This window comes from Entelurus aequoreus, linkage group LG23 (assembly GCF_033978785.1).
Source record: "Entelurus aequoreus isolate RoL-2023_Sb linkage group LG23, RoL_Eaeq_v1.1, whole genome shotgun sequence".
Classification (NCBI taxonomy): Eukaryota; Metazoa; Chordata; class Actinopteri; order Syngnathiformes; family Syngnathidae; genus Entelurus; species Entelurus aequoreus.
In genome coordinates, this window is record NC_084753.1 from 37,449,322 (window position 1) to 37,471,952 (window position 22,631).

The 22,631-nt window shown below is 38.7% G+C and overlaps 3 protein-coding genes across 5 annotated transcripts in view; 1 reads left to right on the plus strand and 2 right to left on the minus strand.

Annotated features, from left to right (window-relative positions):
* LOC133640585 (oocyte zinc finger protein XlCOF6-like) overlaps positions 1-22,631 on the minus strand; it is a 404,169-nt gene that overhangs the window by 372,233 nt on the left and 9,305 nt on the right. Inside the window, exon 3 of one of the 2 annotated variants that reach the window (XM_062034086.1) lies at positions 17,249-19,332. The exons of the other annotated variant lie outside the window; for it this stretch is intronic. Coding sequence (XP_061890070.1) covers positions 18,023-19,332 — 1,310 coding nt within the window. The 3' untranslated portion in view covers positions 17,249-18,022. Of the gene's footprint in view, positions 1-17,248; positions 19,333-22,631 lie in introns of those variants that run through there. 2 annotated transcript variants of the gene reach the window in all.
* On the minus strand, positions 807-7,701 carry LOC133640708 (gastrula zinc finger protein XlCGF8.2DB-like). Of its 2 annotated transcripts, none has more exons than XM_062034278.1 (2): positions 7,012-7,701; positions 807-2,725 (listed from the first exon to the last, which is right to left on the minus strand). In XM_062034278.1, the coding sequence occupies exon 2, from the start codon at positions 2,708-2,710 to the stop codon at positions 1,556-1,558; it is 1,155 nt and encodes a 384-aa protein (XP_061890262.1). In that variant the 5' UTR covers positions 2,711-2,725; positions 7,012-7,701; the 3' UTR covers positions 807-1,555. The 2 variants fall into 2 exon arrangements, with proteins under 2 accessions (XP_061890262.1, XP_061890261.1); XM_062034277.1 differs by having other exon boundaries at positions 807-2,728; positions 7,012-7,700.
* Positions 8,474-14,441, plus strand: LOC133640648 (zinc finger protein OZF-like). The gene is made up of 2 exons (XM_062034189.1): positions 8,474-8,870; positions 11,926-14,441. The coding sequence occupies exons 1-2, from the start codon at positions 8,747-8,749 to the stop codon at positions 13,386-13,388; spliced, it is 1,587 nt and encodes a 528-aa protein (XP_061890173.1). The 5' UTR covers positions 8,474-8,746; the 3' UTR covers positions 13,389-14,441.

The window sequence follows — 22,631 nt, forward strand, 5'->3', positions numbered from 1 at the left end:
ACAACACCTAGGTACATGTATTTTTGTTTTTCATCTTTTGTTTTCTATCTTACATTGTGTGTATATTTTTCTAATTGTATTCCTGTGTGTAATATGCCTGTTGACATATACAGTACAGGCCAAAAGTTTGGACACACCTTCTCATTCAATGAGTTTTCGTTATCTTCATGACTATTTACATTGTAGATTGTCACACCAAAACTATGAATGAACACATGTGGAGTTATGTACCTAACAAAAAAAAGTGAAATAAGTGAAAACATGTTTTATATTGTAGTTTCTTCAAAATAGCCACCCTTTGCTCTGATTACTGCTTTGCACACTCTTGGCATTCTCTCTATGAGCTTCAAGAGGGAGTCACCTGAAATGGTTTTCACTTCACAGGTGTCATAGTTTTGATACCTTCAGTGACAATAGTCCTGAAAATAAAGAAAACGCATTGAAATGAGAAGGTGTGCCCGTACTTTTGGCCTGTACTGTATGTTATATTTGTTGTAAATGTCCTACTTTGATTAATAAAAGTTCAAACAGAAAAAAAAAGAACTTGACCATAAAAAGATGGCTGGACATCAATAAACTGTCGCTAAACTTCAATAAAACTAAATATATCATATTTGGATATTGTAAAAATGTAAAACACACATTACGATGGCTAATATTTAAATAAAGTAAGTAGAGGTAATCACATTTTAGAATTGATTATATATGAAGACTAAGCTGGAAACGACATATGACTCACATAAAGAACACATTCTCAAAAAGCACTGCAGTATTAAATAGAACAAATTACATACTCACAAATAATAACTACATTTATTGTACCTAACTTCAGCTGAAGCATACATTGCTTATTGCATAAAGGTCTGGGGACATACATATACAATAATCACAAAACAATATTCATACTACAAAAGAGAGTAAAAAAGATAATTAATAGAATAGATTATAGAGACCCAACAAATGATTCAAAAAGTCACACATTTTAAAAGTAAATGATCTTGTATAAAACACAACCGTTCAAATGATGTATAAAGTAAATAATAATATGCTTCCAGAAGATGTTTCAGATGTGAACCAGTAAATATGAACTAAGAAGGATTTATGAGTACTCAAAAGGGAAAGTATGAACACATGTAAAACAAATATGTACATCATATAAAGGAGTTCATCTATGCAATCATTTACAAAAATATGTATATGGAAATATTTAACACACAACACACATGTAAAAACAATATATGAATGTTTACATAACTTTACATAACATTTCTTAAATGTTTAAAATGTATTTTAAAAAGCTAATAAAATGGTCAAAATAAGCTGTTGCTTAGCGTTTACATTTTTGATCAAAGACCATATATTTAAAAATAAATGTACACAAAGTTGTATAATAATGCACGTACTTGACTGAGATAAATACATTAATCCATAAACATAAGAATCATATTAACACGACAGTGTTACACACACAACAATCATTTCACACGTTGTATGTGCTGATATTAGAAAGTCAAAGTTCACAAAGTTTTGACAGTTTATTTCAAATCCTGCAGCTTCATTTTCTGCTGCTGTTCTCACCAGCACACTTGTGTTTCTTACACTGCTTCTTATAAGAGAATCTTTCATTACACACACTGCAACTAAACACTTTCTCTCCAGTGTGTGTTCTCATGTGGACTTTTAATTTATGTTTTTGTGTACAAACTTTACCACATTCTGAGCAGGAAACTGTTCTCTCTCCAGTGTGTAGTTGCATGTGTTCTTTCAAATATTGTTTCCGTGCGAATTGTTTACCACATACTGAACAGGAAAAAAGTTTGTTTCCAGTGTGTGTTATCATGTGTACTTTTAAATTGTGTTTTTCTACAAAGGTTTTACCACAGATTGAACAGGTATTGCGTTTTTCTCCAGTGTGTATTCTCATGTGTCCTTTCAAATAGCTACGACGTACAAAACTTTTACCACATTCTGAGCAGGAAAAAGGTTTTTCTCCAGTGTGTGTTCTCATGTGTTCTTTCAACACGTCTTTTCGTTGAAAGCTTTTACCACATTTTGAACATGAAAAAGGTTTTTCTCCAGTGTGTATTCTCATGTGTTCTTTGACATGGTGCCTTTGAGTATATTTTTTACCACAGATTGAACATGAAAAAGGTTTTTCTCCAGTGTGTGTTCTCATGTGGCTTTTCATATTGCGACGGTAACTAAAAGTTTTGTCGCAGTGAGGACATGTGAAGTGTGTGTTGTCAGTGTGACATGTCTTATCATCTTTAGAGTCTTCATCATCAGTGTCAGGAGAGTGTGACGTTGTGTCCTCACTATCTGATAGTGGAGCTAAGAGCTTGTCTGCTTGTGATCCTCCACAGTGGTCTCCATCAGCTTCTGTTGAGCTGCTGCTTGGAGGCTCCGCCTCTCTCTTCTCCTCACTTTCACCTTTGACCTCATCACCTTCACTCTTCACAGGGACACCAATCACTGGGAATGTGTCTAACCCTTCAAGATGCTCTCCCTCCTGACTGATGCTGTGTTCCTCCTCTTCGTCTTTAATGTGAGGGAGATGTGGCCCTTCATCTTCCTCTTTAAAGTTAGGCGGCTGGGCCTCCTCTTTTATGTGGTGGGGCTGTGGGGTATCTTCTTCCTCTTTAATGTGTGGGGACTGTGTCAAATCCTCTTCTTTTTTAATATGGGGGGGCTGTAGCTCCTCCTGCATCATCCTGGAGGTACACTCCTGCTGCAGACACAAGAAGAAAAACACATGTTTTAAAATAGTATATATATATATATATATATATATATATATATATATATATATATATATATATATATATATATATATATATATATATATGTGTGTACATATACATATATATATACATATATATATATATACATATATACATACATATATACATATATATATACATATATACATATACATATATATATATATATATATATATATATATATATATATATATATATATGTATATGTATATATATATATATATGTATATGTATATATATATGTATATATATATATATATATATATATATATATATATATATATATATATATATATACATATATATATACATATACATATATATATATATATACATATACATATATATATATATATATATATATATATATATATATATATATATATATATACAGTATATGTATATATATATACGGTCATGGTCAAAAGTTTACATACATTTGTAAAGAACATAATGTCATGGCTGTCTTGAGTTTCCAATAATTTCTACAACTCTTATTGTTTTGTGATAGAGTCATTGGAGCACATACTTGTTGGTCACAAAAAAACAAAAATGAACTTTGGTTCTTTTATGAATTTATTATGGGTCTACTGAAAATGTGACCAAGTGTCCTGGGTCAAAAGTATACATACAGCAATGTTTTTATATGTTTACATGTCCCTTGGTCCCTTTTGGTAGCCATCCACAAGCTTCTGCTTGAATTTTTGACCACTCCTCTTGACAAAATTGGTGCAGTTCAGCTATATTTGGCGGTTTTCTGACACAGACTTGTTTCTTCAGCATTGTCCACACGTTTAAGTCAGGACTTTTTGAAGGCCATTCTAAAACCTTAATTCTAGCCTGACTTAGCCATTAATTTACCACTTTTGAGGTGTGTTTGGGGTCATTGTCCTGTTGGAACACCCAACTGCGCCTAAGACCCAACCTCCGGGCTGATTATTTTAGGTTGTCCTGAAGAATTTGGAGGTAATCCTCCTTTTTCATTGTCCCATTTACTCTCTGTAAAGCACCAGTTCCATTGGCAGCAAAACAGGCCCAGAGCATAATACTACCACCGCCATGCTTGACGGTGGGAATGGTGTTCCTGGGATTAAAGGCCTCACCTTTTCTCCTCCAAACATATTGCTGGGTATTGTGGCCAAACAGCTCAATTTTTGTTTCATCTGACCACAGAACTTTCCTCAAGAAGGTCTTATCTTTGTCCATGTGAGGTCAGATGAAACAAAAATTGAGCTGTTTGGCAACAATAACCAGCAATATGTTTTGAGGAGAGAAGGTGAGGCCTTTAATCCCAGGAACACCATGCCCACCGTCAAGCATGTTGGTAGTAGTATTATGCTCTGGGCCTGTTTTGTTGCCAATGGAACTGGTGCTTTAAATGGGACAATGAAAAAGGAGGATTACCTCCAAATTCTTCAGGACAACCTAAAATCATCAGCCTAGAAGTTGGGTCTTGGGCGCAGTTGGGTGTTCCAAGAGGACAATGACCTCAAACACACGTCAAAAGTGGGAAAGGAATGTCTAAATCAGGCTAAATTGAGGTTTTCAAATGGCCTTCCCAAAGTCCTGACTTAAACGTGTGGACAATGCTGAAGAAACAAGTCCATGTCAGAAAAACAACAAATTTAGCTGAACTGCACCAATTTTGTCAAGAGGAGGGGGCAAAAATTCAAGCAGAAGCTTGTGGATGGCTACCAAAATTACCTTATTGCAGTGAAACTTGCCAAGGGACATGTAAGCAAATATTAACATTGCTGTATGTATACTTTTGACCCAGCACATTTGCTCACATTTTCAGTAGACCCATAATAAATTCATAAAAGAAGCAAACTTCATGAATGTTTTTTGTGACCAACAAGTATGTGCTCCAATCACTCTATCTTCGATCGTGACTGTATGTGTATATATATATACACACTACCGTTCAAAAGTTCGGGGTCACATTGAAATGTCCTTATTTTTGAAGGAAAAGCACTGCACTTTTCAATGAAGATAACTTTAAACTAGTCTTAACTTTAAAGAAATACACTCTATACATTGCTAATGTGGTAAATGACTATTCTAGCTGCAAATGTCTGATTTTTGGTGCAGTATCTACATAGGTTTAGTTTAGTTTATTAAGGATCCCCATTAGTCTAAACCGCAGTGGAGACTATTCTTCCTGGGGTCCAGGCAAAAACATCACACAATCACAAAACAAAAGATTAAAATGCAGTACAACATGATCAAATAATAAAATGTTGTAATACAATAATAGCAACAACAAAGAACCAAAAAAATAATAATAACTTCGAGTTTACATAATATTGTTCATACCAAAGATAAAAAGAGCAATATAAAAATATATATATATTTTTTTTTGCAAAAATAAAACAAAGAACCAATGGCCTAAAATATACACATTAGTGTACCAAAGACAAACAATAAGTGACGAAAAAAGTACCATCCACCATTTTCTACTGCTTGTCCCATAATGAATAAAATAGTCAATAGTCAATAAAAACAGTCATGACATTAGGTACAATCTAGAATGTGTATAGAGGCCCATTTCCAGAAACTATCACTCCAGTGTTCTAATGGTACAATGTGTTTGCTCATTGGCTCAGAAGGCTAATTGATGATTAGAAAACCCTTGTGCAATCATGTTCACACATCTGAAAACAGTTTAGCTCGTTACAGAAGCTACAAAACTGACCTTCCTTTGAGCAGATTGAGTTTCTGGAGCATCACATTTGTGGGGTCAATTAAACGCTCAAAATGGCCAGAAAAAGAGAACTTTCATCTGAAACTCGACAGTCTATTCTTGTTCTTAGAAATGAAGGCTATTCCACAAAATTGTTTGGGTGACCCCAAACTTTTGAACGGTAGTGTACATATATTTATTTTATTGTTTTTTAATTGATTAAGAATCCTTACAAATAAGAATCGAGATTCATTCGAAAATGCTTTTTTTTTTTGACACCCTTAATCAGTAGTCATAACCATACCATGCATCAGGAAATAACAGAAGCAAAAAAACGAGTCATGAAAAATAATACAAAATAAAACCCAGCAGTAAAACCTTACATACAAGACATTTTGGACAGCTGTAGTCAATGTGTTTAACATCTCTGTCGTGATAGGCCATGCATGGTTAACCCAAAGCTCATGACCATAGGTGAGGATAGGAACGTAGATCAGCGGGTAAATTGAGAGCTTTGCCTTCCGGCTGAGCTCCTTCTTCACCACGACGAACCGATACAGGGTCCACATCACTGCAGATGCTGCACTGATCCGCCTGTCGATCTCACGACCCACAAGACCCCGAGAAACAACCTCAAGTTAGAAGTTTTGGAAACACTTTGGTATGGGGAACACATACTCACCATTAATTAGTTGCTTATTAACGTGCAAATTAGTAACATATTGGCTCTTAATTAGTCATTATTAAGTACTTATTAATGCCGTATTCTATTATGCAACCAGTAAGCCATTAACTAAGAGTCTTCCCTCAATAACCTCAGAATTATTGCTTATTAGTAACCCCAACTCTAAACCTAAACCTTATACGTTCCCTTAGTGTCCAAATAACTCAAAATTAAGACTTTATTACTTTAATAAGCAACTAATTAATGGTGAATATGTTCCCCATACTAAAGTGTTACCGGAGTTTTTTCATGATTAATTTGAAAGACTGTTTACCTATGTATCTGACAAAATAAATTTAATAATATGTAAATAATCCAGGGATGAACAAAGTGCGGCAAGGGGGTGGGGGGCATTTGCAGAATACAGATAGTTTTCTTTTTTGTATTGGGTCATGTTCCATAGTAGTAATACAATACAATTCATAAAAACCAAGCAAAGTGGAAAATAGAGCTAAAATGTATAATGTAACTGGAAAAAAAATATGGCACAAATAATAAAATGCACTATAGCCAATTATGGAAATGAGATTTTATTTTCATACTGCCCCAGTTATGCCACTCAACATGAATAGATTGCAGTTCTATGGAAATCACTGCAGGTTTTTTTGGTACATTGTATATTATTTTTTGTGTTTTCACTAATACAAATTCAATTACATTACCCATCCATCCATCCATTTCTACCGCTTGTCCCTTTACTAGCTTAATTTCCCTTTTTCACAATGCTCCTCCACTCATTAAAATTGCTATGATTATGTGATCTTTTTATGTTAATAAATAAATATAAAGTTAGTAACCATGTGAGAGTAAGAAGTAAACAAACCTGTTCTGTGTAACACAACTTGATGTTTCTTGAAAACAGCGTCCAAGTAGTTGATGTTGTCGCTCCTTCTCCTCTTTTATTGGACAAAGTTCCTCCTCGTTCTTCAACAGACGCAGTTAGTCTCTCCAAAACTCTCTCAGCATGTGAACTTTACACATGTTCGCAGAATCACAACACTTTACTCTCACACCTGATTTCTGCTTAGCGGTGTGTGTGTTGTTAGGAGCTAGAGAGCTAAGCTGCTAAGCTAACTAGCAAGCTAAACTTGTCTCGAAAAGCTCCAGCGTTCACTAAATCGAATTCATCCTTGCAAGAATATTTAATAAAGTGTATATTTTCATACGACTGACGAATAAGAATGAACGTAAAAATCAAGGAATGAATGCAGACTAAAAGACCACAATGGTATGCAGCGAGCGTAAAAGATGACAAGAACACAACTGACGTAAATCGAAAGGATAGGACGTAAAAAGTGCGCATGCGCAACTAGGTTTGTAACTGCAGCGGAAGTTTGCAATAAAGCTCAACTATACTGCTCTAAAAGTCCTCTCTTTGTGGTTGAACATTTACCAGACGAGAGTGAAACATGGTGGCAGCGGGAGTTGAAGTTTGAGGCCGCCACGAGTGTGAAAAGGCGCAGTCAGTCACTACACAATCGGTACCGGAAAACACGATAAGTCTAGGCGGGCACAAATATGACGTCACTTCCGTCGGCATTTATTTATTTGTTCATATTTTTTCGTGTTATTATTTTCTATCTGTATTTGCTTTCGTTTCATTTTCTTGATGTTGAAAATGCCTTGACTTTTGTGTGCATTTCAAATGTATGTTTGGTGGTCAATAAAAAATTAAAAAATAATAAAAAACGTTGGTGTTCTTTTATGTAATCTTTATTGAGTAACAATGTAATATAAAAAAACAAACGTTATTTAAGACTACAGTATTTATTTTTGGAACCGTACAGAAACCCGAACGACGTGCTCGGCAGCCTAAAATGGCAAGAAAAAGTCTATCTTTTTTTTTTTTTTACTACTTTATTTACATCAAATTACAATACCAATCATTTAAAATGTTACTTTTTGTTAGGCCGCAGATTTTTGATTTAGGTTCAAATAAGCGCCTTGTTAAAAAAAAAAATCAACATAAAATACGCAATGGGAGTCAGTGGCGCCCCCTTACGTCATTCATTGCAATGACAGAAGAGTGAAAGTGATGAAATTGCGGTGATAATACTCCCTGATTTTTTTAAATTTTTATTTACCCCTTGTTCATGTTTATATTATTGTTCCCTTTTATTCCTAGGCAAGCTATTGTTTTATACGAAACATTAATAAAACATTTGAAATATCACAGAACGTGACGTCGTAGAAGCTCGGTAAAAAAATTGCAAGTCCAGGAAGTGACGTTTCCTTCGCGCATGCGTGGACCGACTGAGCAACTAAACAGAACGAGGAATAAGCAAGATGGCGTTTGATGAAGAAGGCGCTATTTCGGGCTTCGTAGTTTTGTGTTGTTAAGGTGTACACATATATGTTGTGTAATTGAGTAAACATTGTTAATATTTATTTGCCATTGCATACATTAGTCTGAGCGCACTTTGACGCTTTTCGAGCCAGCAAAGCTTGCTAGCTTAGCTTTTTAGCCGCTAACAGAGAGACGCGGCCATTATCAACACCTCGCTAATCACTTAAAACAGAGATCAGGTGTGAGTGTAAAGTGTTGTGATTGTGTGAAAATGTGCGAAAGAACGATAGCAGAGTACGAGGAGGAACTTTGTCCAACAAAAGAGGAGAAGGAGCGACAACATCAACTACTGGACGCTGATTTCAAGAAACATCAAGTTGTGTTACACAGAACAGGTTTGTTTACTTCTTACTCTCACATGTTTACTAACTTTATATTTCATTATACACATTATTCTTAAATAGATTGTCTGTCTATTGTATTCCGGAAAGGAATTTCTTTCCCTGAGTGGAAAAACACTGGTGATCAACCAAGCTAAGATGAACGAACTATACACAAGGGGCCAAAATCTTCCTACAAAAAGCAGATACGAGCAAAAAAATCCAACCATGCAATCGAACAGATCCCTATACTTTATTTAAAAAAAAAAAATTGTTGAGTGATAAAGGATTATCTACTCAGTGGCCTAGTGGTTAGAGTGTCCGCCCTGAGATCGGTAGGTCGTGAGTTTAAACCCCGGCCGAGTCATACCAAAGACTATAAAAATGGGACCCATTACCTTCCTGCTTGGCACCCAGCATCACGGGTTGGAATTGGGGGTTAAATCACCAAAAATGATTCCAGGGCGCGGCCACTGCTGCTGCCCACTGCTCCCCTCAACTCCCAGGCGGTGAACAAGGGGATGGGTCAAATGCAGAAGACACATTTCACAACACCTAGTGTGTGTGTGACCAATCATTGGTACTTTAACTTTAACTTATTATTCTTAAGAATTGGGGGTTAAATCACCAAAAAAGGATTACCGGGCGCGGACACCGCTGCTGCTCACTGCTCCCCTCACCTCCCAGGTGGTGAACAAGGGGATGGGTCAAATGCAGAAGACACATTTCACAACACCTAGTGTGTGTGTGACCAATCATTGGTACTTTAACTTTAACTTATTATTCTTAAGAATTGGGGGTTAAATCACCAAAAAAGGATTACCGGGCGCGGCCACCGCTGCTGCTCACTGCTCCCCTCACCCCCCAGGCGGTGAACAAGGGGATGGGTCAAATGCAGAAGACACATTTCACAACACCTAGTGTGTGTGTGACCAATCATTGGTACTTTAACTTTAACTTATTATTCTTAAGAATTGGGGGTTAAATCACCAAAAAAGGATTACCGGGCGCGGCCACCGCTGCTGCTCACTGCTCCCCTCACCTCCCAGGCGGTGAACAAGGGGATGGGTCAAATGCAGAGGACAAATTTCACCACACCTAGTGTGTGTGTGTGACAATCATTGGTACTTTAACTTATTATTCGTAAGAATTGGGGGTTAAATCACCAAAAAATGATTCCCGGGCGCGGCCACCGCTGCTGCTCACTGCTCCCCTCACCTCCCAGGGGGTGATCATGGGTGATGGGTCATATGCAGAGAATAATTTCGCCACACCTGGTGCGTGTGTGACAATAAGTAGCTTATTAAGGTTTTCCCAAATCATTTTTCCATGAACTTTTCCCCTTCTATTGTTTCAATAAAAAAGTTTGCCTTAGCTATACAGATCTGTTTTACATCTTTATTTGTAAGCAGAGGTAGGTACCGTTCCCATTTCATCCGGTACCTGGGAATTTAATAGCGGTGCCGTACGGTACCAGTTTTCGGACTTTTGTGTGTGTTCACCCATCCATCCATGCATCCATCTTCTTCCGCTTATCCGAGGTCGGGTCGTGGGGGCAGCAGCCTAAGCAGGGAAACCCAGACTTCCCTCTCCCCAGCCACTTCGTCCAGCTCTTCCCGGGGGATCCAGAGGCGTTCCCAGGCCAGCCGGGAGACATAGTCTTCCCAACGTGTCCTGGGTCTTCCCCGTGGCCTCCTACCGGTCGGACGTGCCCTAAACACCTCCCTAGGGAGGCGTTCGGGTGGCATCCTGACCAGATGCCCGAACCACCTCAACTGGCTTCTCTCGATGTGGAGGAGCAGCGGCTTTACTTTGAGCTCCCCCCGGATGGCAGAGCTTCTCACCCTATCTATAAGGGAGAGCCCCGCCACCCGGCGGAGGAAACTCATTTCGGCCGCTTGTACCCGTGATCTTGTCCTTTCGGTCATAACCCAAAGCTCATGACCATAGGTGAGGATGGGAACGTAGATCCACCGGTAAATTGAGAACTTTGCCTTCCGGTTCAGCTCCTTCTTCACCACAACGGATCGATACAGCGTTTCGCATTACTGAAGACGCCGCACCGATCCGCCTGTTGATCTCACGATCCACTCTTCCCTCACTCGTGAACAAGACTCCGAGGTACTTGAACTCCTTCACTTGGGGCAGGGTCTCCTCCGCAACCCGGAGATGGCACTCCACCCTTTTCCGGGCGAGAACCATGGACTCTGACTTGGAGGTGCTGATTCTCATCCCAGTCGCTTCACACTCAGCTGCGAACCGATCCAGTGAGAGCTGAAGATCCTGGCCAGATGAAGCCATCAGGACCACATCATCTGCAAAAAGCAGAGACCTAATCCTGCGGCCACCAAACCAGATACCCTCAACGCCTTGACTGCGCCTAGAAATTCTGTCCATAAAAGTTATGAACAGAATCGGTGACAAAGGGCAGCCTTGGCGGAGTCCAACCCTCACTGGAAACGTGTCCTACTTACTGCCGGCAATGCGGACCAAGCTCTGACACTGATCATACAGGGAGCGGACCGCCACAATCAGACAGTCCGATACCCCATACTCTCTGAGCACTCCCCACAGGACTTCCCGAGAGACACGGTCGAATGCCTTCTCGAAGTCCACAAAGCACATGTAGACTGGTTGGGTAAAATCCCATGCACCCTCAAGGACCCTGCCGAGAGTATAGAGCTGGTCCACAGTTCCACGACCAGGACGAAAACAACACTGTTCCTCCTGAATCCAAGGTTCGACTATCCGGCGTAACCTCCTCTCCAGCACACCCGAATAGACCTTACCGGGAAGGCTGAGGAGTGTGATCCCACGATAGTTAGAACGTGTGTGTTCACGTGTTAATAAATATGAATTTCCTTAATAATAATATATTTTTTAAATTCCAGACCAGCTTTTACATGGAAGTTACTTTAGTTACATTCAGTAAATGTGTTGAAATACATTAAATGAAGCTGTCAAATATATAAAAAAAAATGTTGACAGCCAATTTACTTTTACGCTATCCCCTATTTATATTTCATGGCTTGATCATTTTTGACATGTTTCTTTTGTACGTGTTCTGCAGACATACAGCAGTTGGTTGGATGTCAAGAAGAACGTGCCCGTCGACTGCAAGGGGGGAGCTTGACTTTGGGGCAGGAGGATCCACAGTTCCCGCATAATCAACAAGAGGAGGAACCACAACCCCCTCATATTAAAGAAGAAGAGAAGCCACCGCTCCTTCATTGTAAAGAGGAAGAATCACAGCCAGCGTATGTTAAAGATGAAAATAAAGAATCACAGGCCCCTCGTTTTAAAGAGGAGCCACAACCCCCACTTGTCAAAGAAGAGGAGGAGCCACATCCCCCTCATTTTAAAGAGGAAGAACTGTGGACCACTCAGGAGAGAGGAGGGCAGGAGGAGGCTGATCTCACCAAGTTTCCACAGATTGTTGTCTCTGTGAAGACTGAAGAGCATGAAGACAAACCACCTGAGTCCTCACAGCTTCATCACAGTCCAAGTGGGGAGAACCGAGCCGTGGAACCTTCAAGAAGCAGCTCAACTCAACACATGACAACAGAAGCTGATGGAGACCACTGTGGAGGATCACAAGCAGACAAGCTCTTAGCTCCACTATCAGATAGTGACGAGATGTCAGACCTTGATGTAAATATGGAATCACACATGGGAACGCACACGGAAGAAAAACCCTTTTCTTGTTCTGTTTGTGCAAAAGAGTTTGTCGTAAAATCGAGTTTGACTCGACACATGAAAACACACACAGGAGAAAACCCGTTCAGTTGTTCGGTTTGTGGTAAAGGCTTTGATGACAAATGTTATATGCGCACACACATGAGAACGCACGCAGAAGAAAAACCCTTTTCTTGTCCGGTTTGTGCCAAAGGGTTTGTCGTAAAGTATAGTTTGACTCAACATATGAAAACACACACGGGAGAAAACCCGTTCAGTTGTTCAGTTTGTGCAAAGGGGTTTGTGGTCAAATCTAGTTTGACTCGACACATGAGAACACACACAGGAGAAAACCATGTCAGTTGTTCGGTTTGCGGTAAAGTCTTTGATGACAAATGTTACATGCAAACACACATGAGAAAACACACAGAAGAAAACCCATTCATTTGTTCCGTTTGTGGTAAAAGACTATCTGACAAATGTAGTATGCAAATGCACATGAGAACACACACAGGAGAAAAACCTTTCAGTTGTACAGTGTGTGGTAAAAAATTCCTGAACAGAAGTAATACTCAAAAACACATGAGAAAACACACGGGAGAAAAACCTTTCATCTGTTCAGTGTGCGGTAAAAGATTCTCGGACAGAAGTAATTTACGAACACACGCGAGAAGACACACAGGAGAAAAACCTTTCAGCTGTTCAGTGTGTGCCAAAAGATTCTCTGTCAACAGTAGCATGCAGAGACACATGAGCGTGCACACGAGAGTAAAACCTCTCAACTGTTCAGTGTGCGTTAAAAGATTCTCTGACAAATGTAGCATGCAAAGACACATGAAATCACACACAGGAGAATAACTTTTCCCTTTTGGAAGTCCTTTTTGAATGGACCCAAGAGTCATTTAAGGCTTATTGCAGGAACCAGCCAGCTCACCTTTTGTTATGAATTACAAATCCCTGTCAAGTTTCTTTGAAGTACTGGTTAAAATCAACACATGTTTTTCCAAAGTCAAATACATTGTTTTTAGGTATGATTCAAAGCGATTTGCAACTTGTTTTCAAACCAAATTATAACAACTACTGGCTAGCTTATGTTACCATTATCGGATTAACAGAACCTATACGGTATATTTTTTAATGTTAATTACAGCTTGTATTAAATATAAAGCAATTACAAAAGCAGTCCAATAGAAGCAACTATTTGCAGTCATGTTGTTGTTATGATAGAAGACATAACCAATGATAGCTCATGTTCGCTGTCCACATTGTTGTTACCAGCTACTAGTCTTATATTAGTATTTAGTGTACATCATTACGTCTCTAAAGCTGTCAGGGTAAAATGCCTAAAATACGTCGGAAAGTTAGCACCCTCTGGACATTTGCGCAGAGGTTGCAAACATCCCCTTAAAAGAGAACTGTTAAGAAAAAACGACCGGCGGGAAGGCGAGAGACTTTTAATTTCAACAGACTCTCTAGCCGTACCGGCCGTCAAAAGCCTAAGGACCGACCGCACAGTTCCTGTCTTCACAATAAAAGCGCTGCTCCATCCTGCCTGCATTAACAAAATAAGAGTCTCAAAAAGCTTGCACACTCAAGCGAGCATGCTACGGAGTTTGCCGTGAATGTATTTCTTGTAAAGTGTATAAAAAGGAATATGAAAGATGGACAAATAAGATGGCAAAAAACCAACCACTTACATGTGGTATTGGACCAAAAGGAGGACTATTTTTCTCTCATACAATGTTAATTCGAAAATGTGGAAGTTATCAGCAGTACTGTGAATTCTGTCGGATTTCAATAAATGCAAGTCATCAGAATTATGTAATACACCAACGTATATTCTTGTCTTCACCAAAGAAAGAAATCTATATGAGTTATACATGCTTGTATTTTTATTAAACACCTTTTTTACATGGTAATAAAAATGTCTGTTTCAAAAAGAAATGTAAATTATATTAAAACAAAGTAAAACAAATATATATATATATATATATATATATATATATATATATATATATATATATATATATATATATATATATATATATATATATATATATATATATATATATATATGTGTGTATATGTATATATATATATATATATTTAGGTATATATATGTAGGTATGTATATATATGTATATTTAGGTATATATATATATATATATATATATAGGTATGTATGTGTGTATGTATAGGTGTGTATATATATTGGTATGTATATATATATACTGTATATATATATATGTGTGTGTGTATATATATGTATATATACAGTATATATACAGATATATACATGTGTGTGTGTGTATATATACTGTATATAATGTGTATATGTATGTATATATATATATATATATATATATATATATATATATATATACTGTATATAATGTGTATATGTATGTATATATATATATATATATATATATATATATATATATATATATATATATATATATATATATATATATATATATATATATAATGTGTATATATATATATGTGTGTATGTATAAATATATATTTGTGTGTATATACTGTATGTATATGTATATATGTATGTATGTATTAGACATATGAACATGCACACAATAATTATAGTTGCCATAAATAATAGTCATGCGGTCAGTGATCATGTGATACTGTGCATTTGTTTTGGGAGGAGATCAGAGACTGGCTGGACGATAGAGGAGATTCAATTTGGTATGATTATAAAAGATGGTAACATAAATAATGCGTATTAATTTTATTATGTCGCAAGCTACATTTTTTATACATAAATGTAACTTTTTGAAAGTAAAACCTACATTTTCATATTGGTGCAACGATTTCAAATTCTTATTTAAAATTTGGAAAATGGTAAATAATAGAAAATCCCTGAAAATATTGTCTTTATTGGAAGCATTTAATTTGTGTAAGAAAAGCCCAATGTTTTTTATTTCTTAAATGTATTGTAGATTTCAAATATTTGTTGACTGCTCATCAAGGGTGATGTCTGTAATGTAATGCGATGTATTGGAGATGCCTTGTTTTTTTTTTGGTAATTGTCACTGTCAATTGTACGATTAAAGTTAATGTCGTGAGAGAAACCAACAACTAGCTCATTTTCTTCTTCTTACTGGCAGTTTGCAGCCATGACTTGCAAGGTTCATACTGCCACCTACCGGACTGTAGAATGTAGTGTGGGCCATAGGACAGAAGGAGGAAATCCCGTTAAGAACCTGTGGAGGGCAGCAATACACCTAAGATGTTCTACTAGTCTGCTGGAAATAGAAAGAAGAAGAAGAAGGAGGAAAAAGCAAGATGGCGTTTGGGGGAGAAAGTCTAAACGTGGGCGTTATAGTTCTGTATTTTTAATCAGTGCATATATGTTGTTTAATAGAGTAAACGTCGTCAATATTTGTTTGTATCCGGAAACATTAGTCTGACATATTCGTACAAAAACTATGCGCGGATTAAGAACACAGAACATCACACGTTTACTAACTTTATATGTTATTATTACCGCCATTCTTAAATATGTTGTATGTAAGAGTGAGGGTGTTGTTGAGAAGATGATGCACATACGTCTCCCGGCACAACACCGGTGTTCTGTCGAATTTAGCTACCCGTAAAAATGACTTACAATTTCTAGTCAATTTGTAAAATAAATGGTTTTACTTAAATTATAGTCTCCTCACTTTATCCAGACAGTCATTAGGACAAAAAACCCTGGGAGGACTTTGCCCTTTAAAAGGGAAAGCCCGAACATATTCACTGTGGCAGGACAGTATCAAGATTAATTTATCACATTTGCATTTTATTATCATCAATTTATCCTGTTATTCCTACAAATCTACAATTGTTTAATCTATGCATAAACAATATTTGTAAAGTTACAAAAACCTAAAATTTGTATTATTCGCCGATGACACGACAGCATTTTGTTCAGGAAGAAATGAAGGAATTAAAAAGATGGTTTGACAAAAACCGACTCTTTGAAACTCAGTAAAACTAAAATAATGCTATTCGGTAACCGGAGAAGGGAATGACAAACAAAAATACAAATAGACGGAGTAGACATTGAAGGAGTAAAGGAAAACACATTTTGGGGTGTAATAATAGATGATAAAATGAACTGGAAACCTCATATAAAAATATGCAACAAAATCTAGCAAGAATTTATTCAATAATGAATAAAGCAAAATTTGTTCTGGACCAAAAATCACTTCATATTCTCTACTGCTCGCTAGTGTTACCATATCTGAGTTATTGTGCAGAAATATGGGGAAATAACTACAAATGTGCACTTCAGTCACAAACCGTGTTATGAAAAAAGACCAGTTGTGATAATAAATAATGTTGGATATAGAGAACATACAAAGTATTTATCAAATGAAAAATTTGACATGCATCTGGGGATAGCTTGATTGGCAACATTAAATGGGCCCTAGTGTGTGAATTTGAGTGTGAATGTTGTCTGTCTACCTGTGATGAGGTGGCGACTTGTCCAGGGTGTACCCCGCCTTCCGCCCGAATGCAGCTGAGATAGGCTCCAGCACCCCCCGCGACCCCAAAAGGGACAAGCGGTAGAAAAAGGATTGGATGGATGGAAACACATTTAATTTCAGTGATTTGGTGCAAACAGCTAAAATGATGCACAAAGCAAACTATAACCTGCTTCCCAAGAAGGTACAACATTTCTTCTCAACAAAAGAAGAGAAATATAACCGTAGAGAAAAATACAATTTAAAACATTTGCATAAACGTACAATATAAGACTTTCAGCATATCAGTATGTGGAATTAAAATATGGAATAGATTAAACAAGGAAGTGAAACAATGTGCTGATATGATCCACTTTAAGAAACTGTTCAAACTACAAATGTTTACAAAGTACAAAGAATATTAAAACTGGTACATGTCTTGAATTTGAGGGGGAAAAATATATTTATCTCGTCATAAATGACTTACCTAGTTAAGATGTGTTGTATTAACTACACATACGTGTAATGTGTATATAGAGTACAAATGTGTAAAAAGGGGTAGAAAAAAAACAACAGAGCTTTTTCCTACTCCTTTTTGGACATATTATTAAAAAAAATATAAAATGACGCATCATTTTGAAACTGTATACACTGTATGTTCAAATTGAAAATAATTGAAAAAATTACACACAACAATGATGTCACACATGTCAAATGTGCTGATGTTGTTAGAAAGTCAAAGTGTTGACCGTTCACACACTGCAACTGAACACTCTCTCACCTGTCTTTTCTCACCTGTCTTTTCAAATATTGACTTCGACCAAAACCTTTGCAACATATTGAACAGGAAAAGGTCATTCTCCGGTGTGCATTCTCACGTGTACTCTAAAATGCGTACTTTGTACAAATTCCTTATCACAAAATAAATGTTTTTCTCTTGTGTGTATTTTCACGCAAGGTGTTACGACACCTTTTATTGTCCAAAAATCTCCACTACGTTCTAAGCAGGAAGACGTTTATTTCTCAAGTGTGTGTTCTAATGTGCTCCTTCAAACTATGTTTTCGTACAAAACCCTTACCACATTCTAAGCAGGAAAAAGGTTTCTCTCCAGTGTGTGTGCTCGCGTGTGTTTTCAAATGCTGCTTTTGAGTAAAATATTTTCCACAGATAGAACAGGAAAAAGGTTTCTCTCCGGTGTGCGTTCTCATGTGCGTCTTCAACTGGTACCTTCGAGTAAAGCCCTTACCGCAGACTGAACAGGAAAAGGGTTTCTCTACGGTGTATATTGTCATGTGTGCCACAAGGTTTGATTGGTCACAAACGCTCGTGTTGCAGTTTGAACATGTAACAGTTTTTTCTCCAGTGTGTGTTACAAGTGTTGATTGCTCAGAAAAGATTGTGTTGCAGCTTGAACAACAAAACGTTTTTTCTCTGGTGTGTCTTCTCATGTGCCTTTTCAAATATTGAACTTGCGCAAAAACTTTGCCGCAGACTGAACATGAAAAAGGTTTTTCCCCAGTGTGCGTTCTTGTGTGTCTTACAAGTGTTGATCGGTGGGAAAAGATTTTGTTGCAGCTTGAGCACGGATATGGTTTTTCTCCAGTGTGCGTCCTCGTGTGTCTTTTCAAATCTCGCCTCTGTGCAAAACCTTTACCACAGTTCAAACAGGTAAAAGGTTTTTCCCCGGTGTGCATTCTCATGTGTTCTTTCAGATAATAACGGTATTTGAAGGTTTTGTCGCAGTGAGGACATGTGAAGTGTGTGTTGTCAGTGTGACATGTCTTATCATCTTTAGAGTCTTCATCATCAGTGTCAGGAGAGTGTGACGTTGTGTCCTCACTATCTGATAGTGGAGCTAAGAGCTTGTCTGCTTGTGATCCTCCACAGTGGTCTCCATCAGCTTCTGTTGTCATGTGTTGAGTTGAGCTGCTGCTTGGAGGCTCCGCCTCTCTCTCACCTTTGACCTCATCACCTTCACTCTTCACAGGGACACCAGTCACTGTGAACTCCTCCAACCATTCAGGATGCTCTCCCTCCTGACTGATGCTGTGTTCCTCCTCTTCCTCTTTAATGTGGATGGGAATATGGTTCCTCTTCCTCTGTATGGTGAGGGAGAGCTGCGACTCTTTTTCTTCCTTACTGTAAGAGATATGTGGATCCTCCTCCTTCTCCTCTTTAATGTACGGTAGCCGTGGCTCCTCCTCTTCCCCGTTAATGTGCGGGTACCGCGGCTCCTCCTCTTCCTCTTTAATATAGGGGGGCTGGGGCTCATCCTGCTCCATCTTTGAGGTCCACTCCTGCTGCTCGGGGAGAAGATGGCTCTCACAGACGTCTGCAGGACACAAAATTAGACAACACGTGCTTTAGAAAAGGCCAGATTAGCCCAGTCTCACGAGACATTGTCCTGCACCATTGATTGATTGATTGATTGATTGAGACTTTTATTAGTAGGTTGCACAGTGAAGTACATATTCTGTACAATTGACCACTAAATGGTAACACCCAAATAAGTTTTTCAACTTGTTTAAGTCGGGGTCCACTTAAATTGATTCATGATACAGATATATACTATCATATATACCAGGGGTCGGCAACCCGCGGCTCCGGAGCCGCATGCGGCTCCTTGGCCACTCTGATGCGGCTCAGCTACATACATGCCGACCCCCCCGATTTTCCCAGGAGACTTATGGATCTCAGTGTCCCTCATAAATTACTCCCAGGGAAAAAATAATCCTATTTACACTCTAATTACTAAATAAAGGGCGTGCCCTAATTGCACTGCAGTAATTGTCCTCTATAGCATTTACATACAGCGTGCCAGTCCAGCCACAGGTTGCATGTTGTTATTACTTGCACACACAGGAGACAGCAAAGCATACTTACTCATCAGCCACACAGCTTACACTGACGGTAGCCGTATCAAACAACTAACATTGTTACGTTACAAATATGCGCCACACTGTGAACCCACACCAAAAAAGAATGAAAAACACATTTCTGGAGAACATCCCACCGTAACACAACATAAACACAACACAACCATTACCCAGAATCCCATGCAGCCCTAACTCTTCCGGTCTACATTATACACCCCCGCTACCACCAAATCCCCCCACACATTAACCACCCCCCCCCCCCTCTCCGTGCATTGGTTGAGCGGAAGAGTTAGGGCTGCATGGGATTCTGGGTATTGGTACCGTCAGTGTAAGATGTGTGGCTGCTGAGTTAGTACGCCTTGCTGTCACTTACGTGAGCAAGCTGAAATTGCATCCTACGTGTGGTCGAGCAGGTACACTTTTAGGGCAGACTGTAGAGGGCGCCAAATTCAGTGTCATCACGCTCTGATATTCGGGAGTCTCCCGGGAAAAATGAGAGGGTTGGCAAGTATGACGCTATCAAGCGCCATTCATTCAAAACTCGCGTGATTTAAAGCGTCAGGATCGCATCAAAGCGTAATAAAACGTATCAAAGCGTGATTTAAAGCGTATCAAAGCGGCATTAAATCGTGAGGAACGGTAACAAAGCGGGAAAGAATTCGTACTAATTCGTATCAGAGCGTAGCAAAGCATAACATTACTTCGGAGATCGGGATATTCGTGGATAAATGGACAAAAATGACGGCGCTTTGCTCGCCGCTTTAAAGCGCGGCAAGCGCCGTTGGTGTGAACCAGGCATTAGGATCTCATCACTCACCATGTTGATATTCAAGATGTCATAAACCATATCGTACGTCAGGGAATAACAAAAGCAATACAAAAAGTCACGAACAAAGACAAAATAATCCTCGCAGTAAAACCTTGCAGAACAAAAATGACAGCTGCTCAAAGACCCAAAGGAGAACATAGAACATGACAACAACAACAAAAATCAACCCTACCTCTCAGAACAGGACATCTGCTGATTGGAGCAAGCGTTGCACCGGTTTGTGGACAAATTGGAAGTTGCTGGCATTCTTCAAAGTACCCCAAAGCTGCCACAAATGAATGGAGGATGCGGAAAGAACTGTGGACTATCTTGTGATTTGGATAACATCGGACTGTCTGCACCGCAGGATGAATTTTGAGGACCAGTCAGACAATTTAGAGTGAAAAGCAAAATTTATTTTCACTCGCATACAAAACATTCTAACTTGGATTGTTTCCCTGGCTTCGGGGCTCTCCCGAAAGACAGTGCGGCGAAGACACAACAAACTCCCTTCTTGTCCCTCATAGACACACACCTGTTGTTGTTGACTTTGGACTGACTAGCGACTGCACGACACCAAGGCTGCAGAACAGAGACACGCGGCAGGCTTACACACACACATGCATCCACAAAAAATATACGCCTCAGACACATACCCCACCCCCCATCCAACGCCCTTGATGCGAATCCCTTAGGGGTGATGGATGGATGGGCAGTGCCTGAAGAGCTGCAGCCTTCCACCGTGGGCCCCACTCCCTCCCCTCTGTTGCAAAATGTATGTTGTAATATGTATATGTGCTTTGCTATGGAGGTTTTTTCCCACTCTTAGGAGCCCAGTCTAGATTGTATTTTTTTACCCATCCTTCCCCAGCGTTGACTTTTTTCCCATCTTTTACGGGGCGCCTTGTGGCGACCCATCAGCGTCCCTGTTCTGTAAAGTGCTATGAGTCTCTAGAGAAAAAGTGCTATATAAATGTAATTCACTTCACTTCATTAATTCACTTAATACTGTCATAATACCGTTACACCCCTAATGGTTTCTATCTATTCGATGCTATGAACTGAAAGCCACACCTCTTTTTCACGACTGTACCACATCATCAATAGTACCTTGTTTTTGTTGAGAATATGTCTTCACCATGTCAATACAAGTCATTCCAAAATGTACAACATCCAGTTTATTTCATTAGTTCAATGTTGTGTTTGGTTTGAGAAAATCTCTTCACTATATCACTATAAGGCATACTTGCCAACCCTTCTGTTTTTACCGGGAGACTCCCGGTATTCAGCGCCTCTCCCGATAATCTCCCGGCAGAAATTTTCTCCCGACAAACTCCCGGTATTCAGCCGGAGCTGGAGGCCACGCCCCCTCCAGCTCAATGCGGACCTGAGTGGGGACAGCCTGTTCTCACGTCCGCTTTCCCACAATATAAACAGCTTGCCTGCCCAATGACGTCATAACTGTAGAATGATCGAGGGCGAGTTCTTGGTTTCTTATGTGGGTTTATTGTTAGGCAGTTTCATTAACGTCCTCCAAGCGCGGTAACAACACACAACAACAGCAGTCACGTTTAGTCTACCGTAAAGCAGTTTGTCTGCCGTAAACAGCAATGTTGTGACACTCTTAAACAGGATAATACTGCCATCTACTGGATATCCTCCAGAACACTGAAATTCAAGTATTTCTTTTATTTATATGTATAATAAAATAAATAAATATATATATATAGCTAGAATTAACTGAAAGTCAAGTATTTCATGCATATATATATATATATATATATGTGAATATATATATACTTGAGTTGGTGAATTCTAGTTTAAATATATTCCCCTCTTAACCACGCCCCCCACCCCACCCCGACCACGCCCCCCACCTCCCGATATCAGAGGTCTCAAGGTTGGCAAGTATGCTATAAGGCAGTAAGAAAAAATTTAAAATCTATA

Excerpts from the sequence above, each read along its gene's own strand:
- LOC133640648 (XM_062034189.1), top strand. The coding sequence starts at position 8,747 with ATGTGCGAAAGAACGATAGCAGAGTACGAGGAGGAACTTTGTCCAACA. Across the intron at positions 8,871-11,925 it reads AGTTGTGTTACACAGAACAG|ACATACAGCAGTTGGTTGGA; the intron begins GTTTGTTTACTT and ends CGTGTTCTGCAG.
- LOC133640708 (XM_062034278.1), bottom strand. The coding sequence starts at position 2,710 with ATGATGCAGGAGGAGCTACAGCCCCCCCATATTAAAAAAGAAGAGGAT.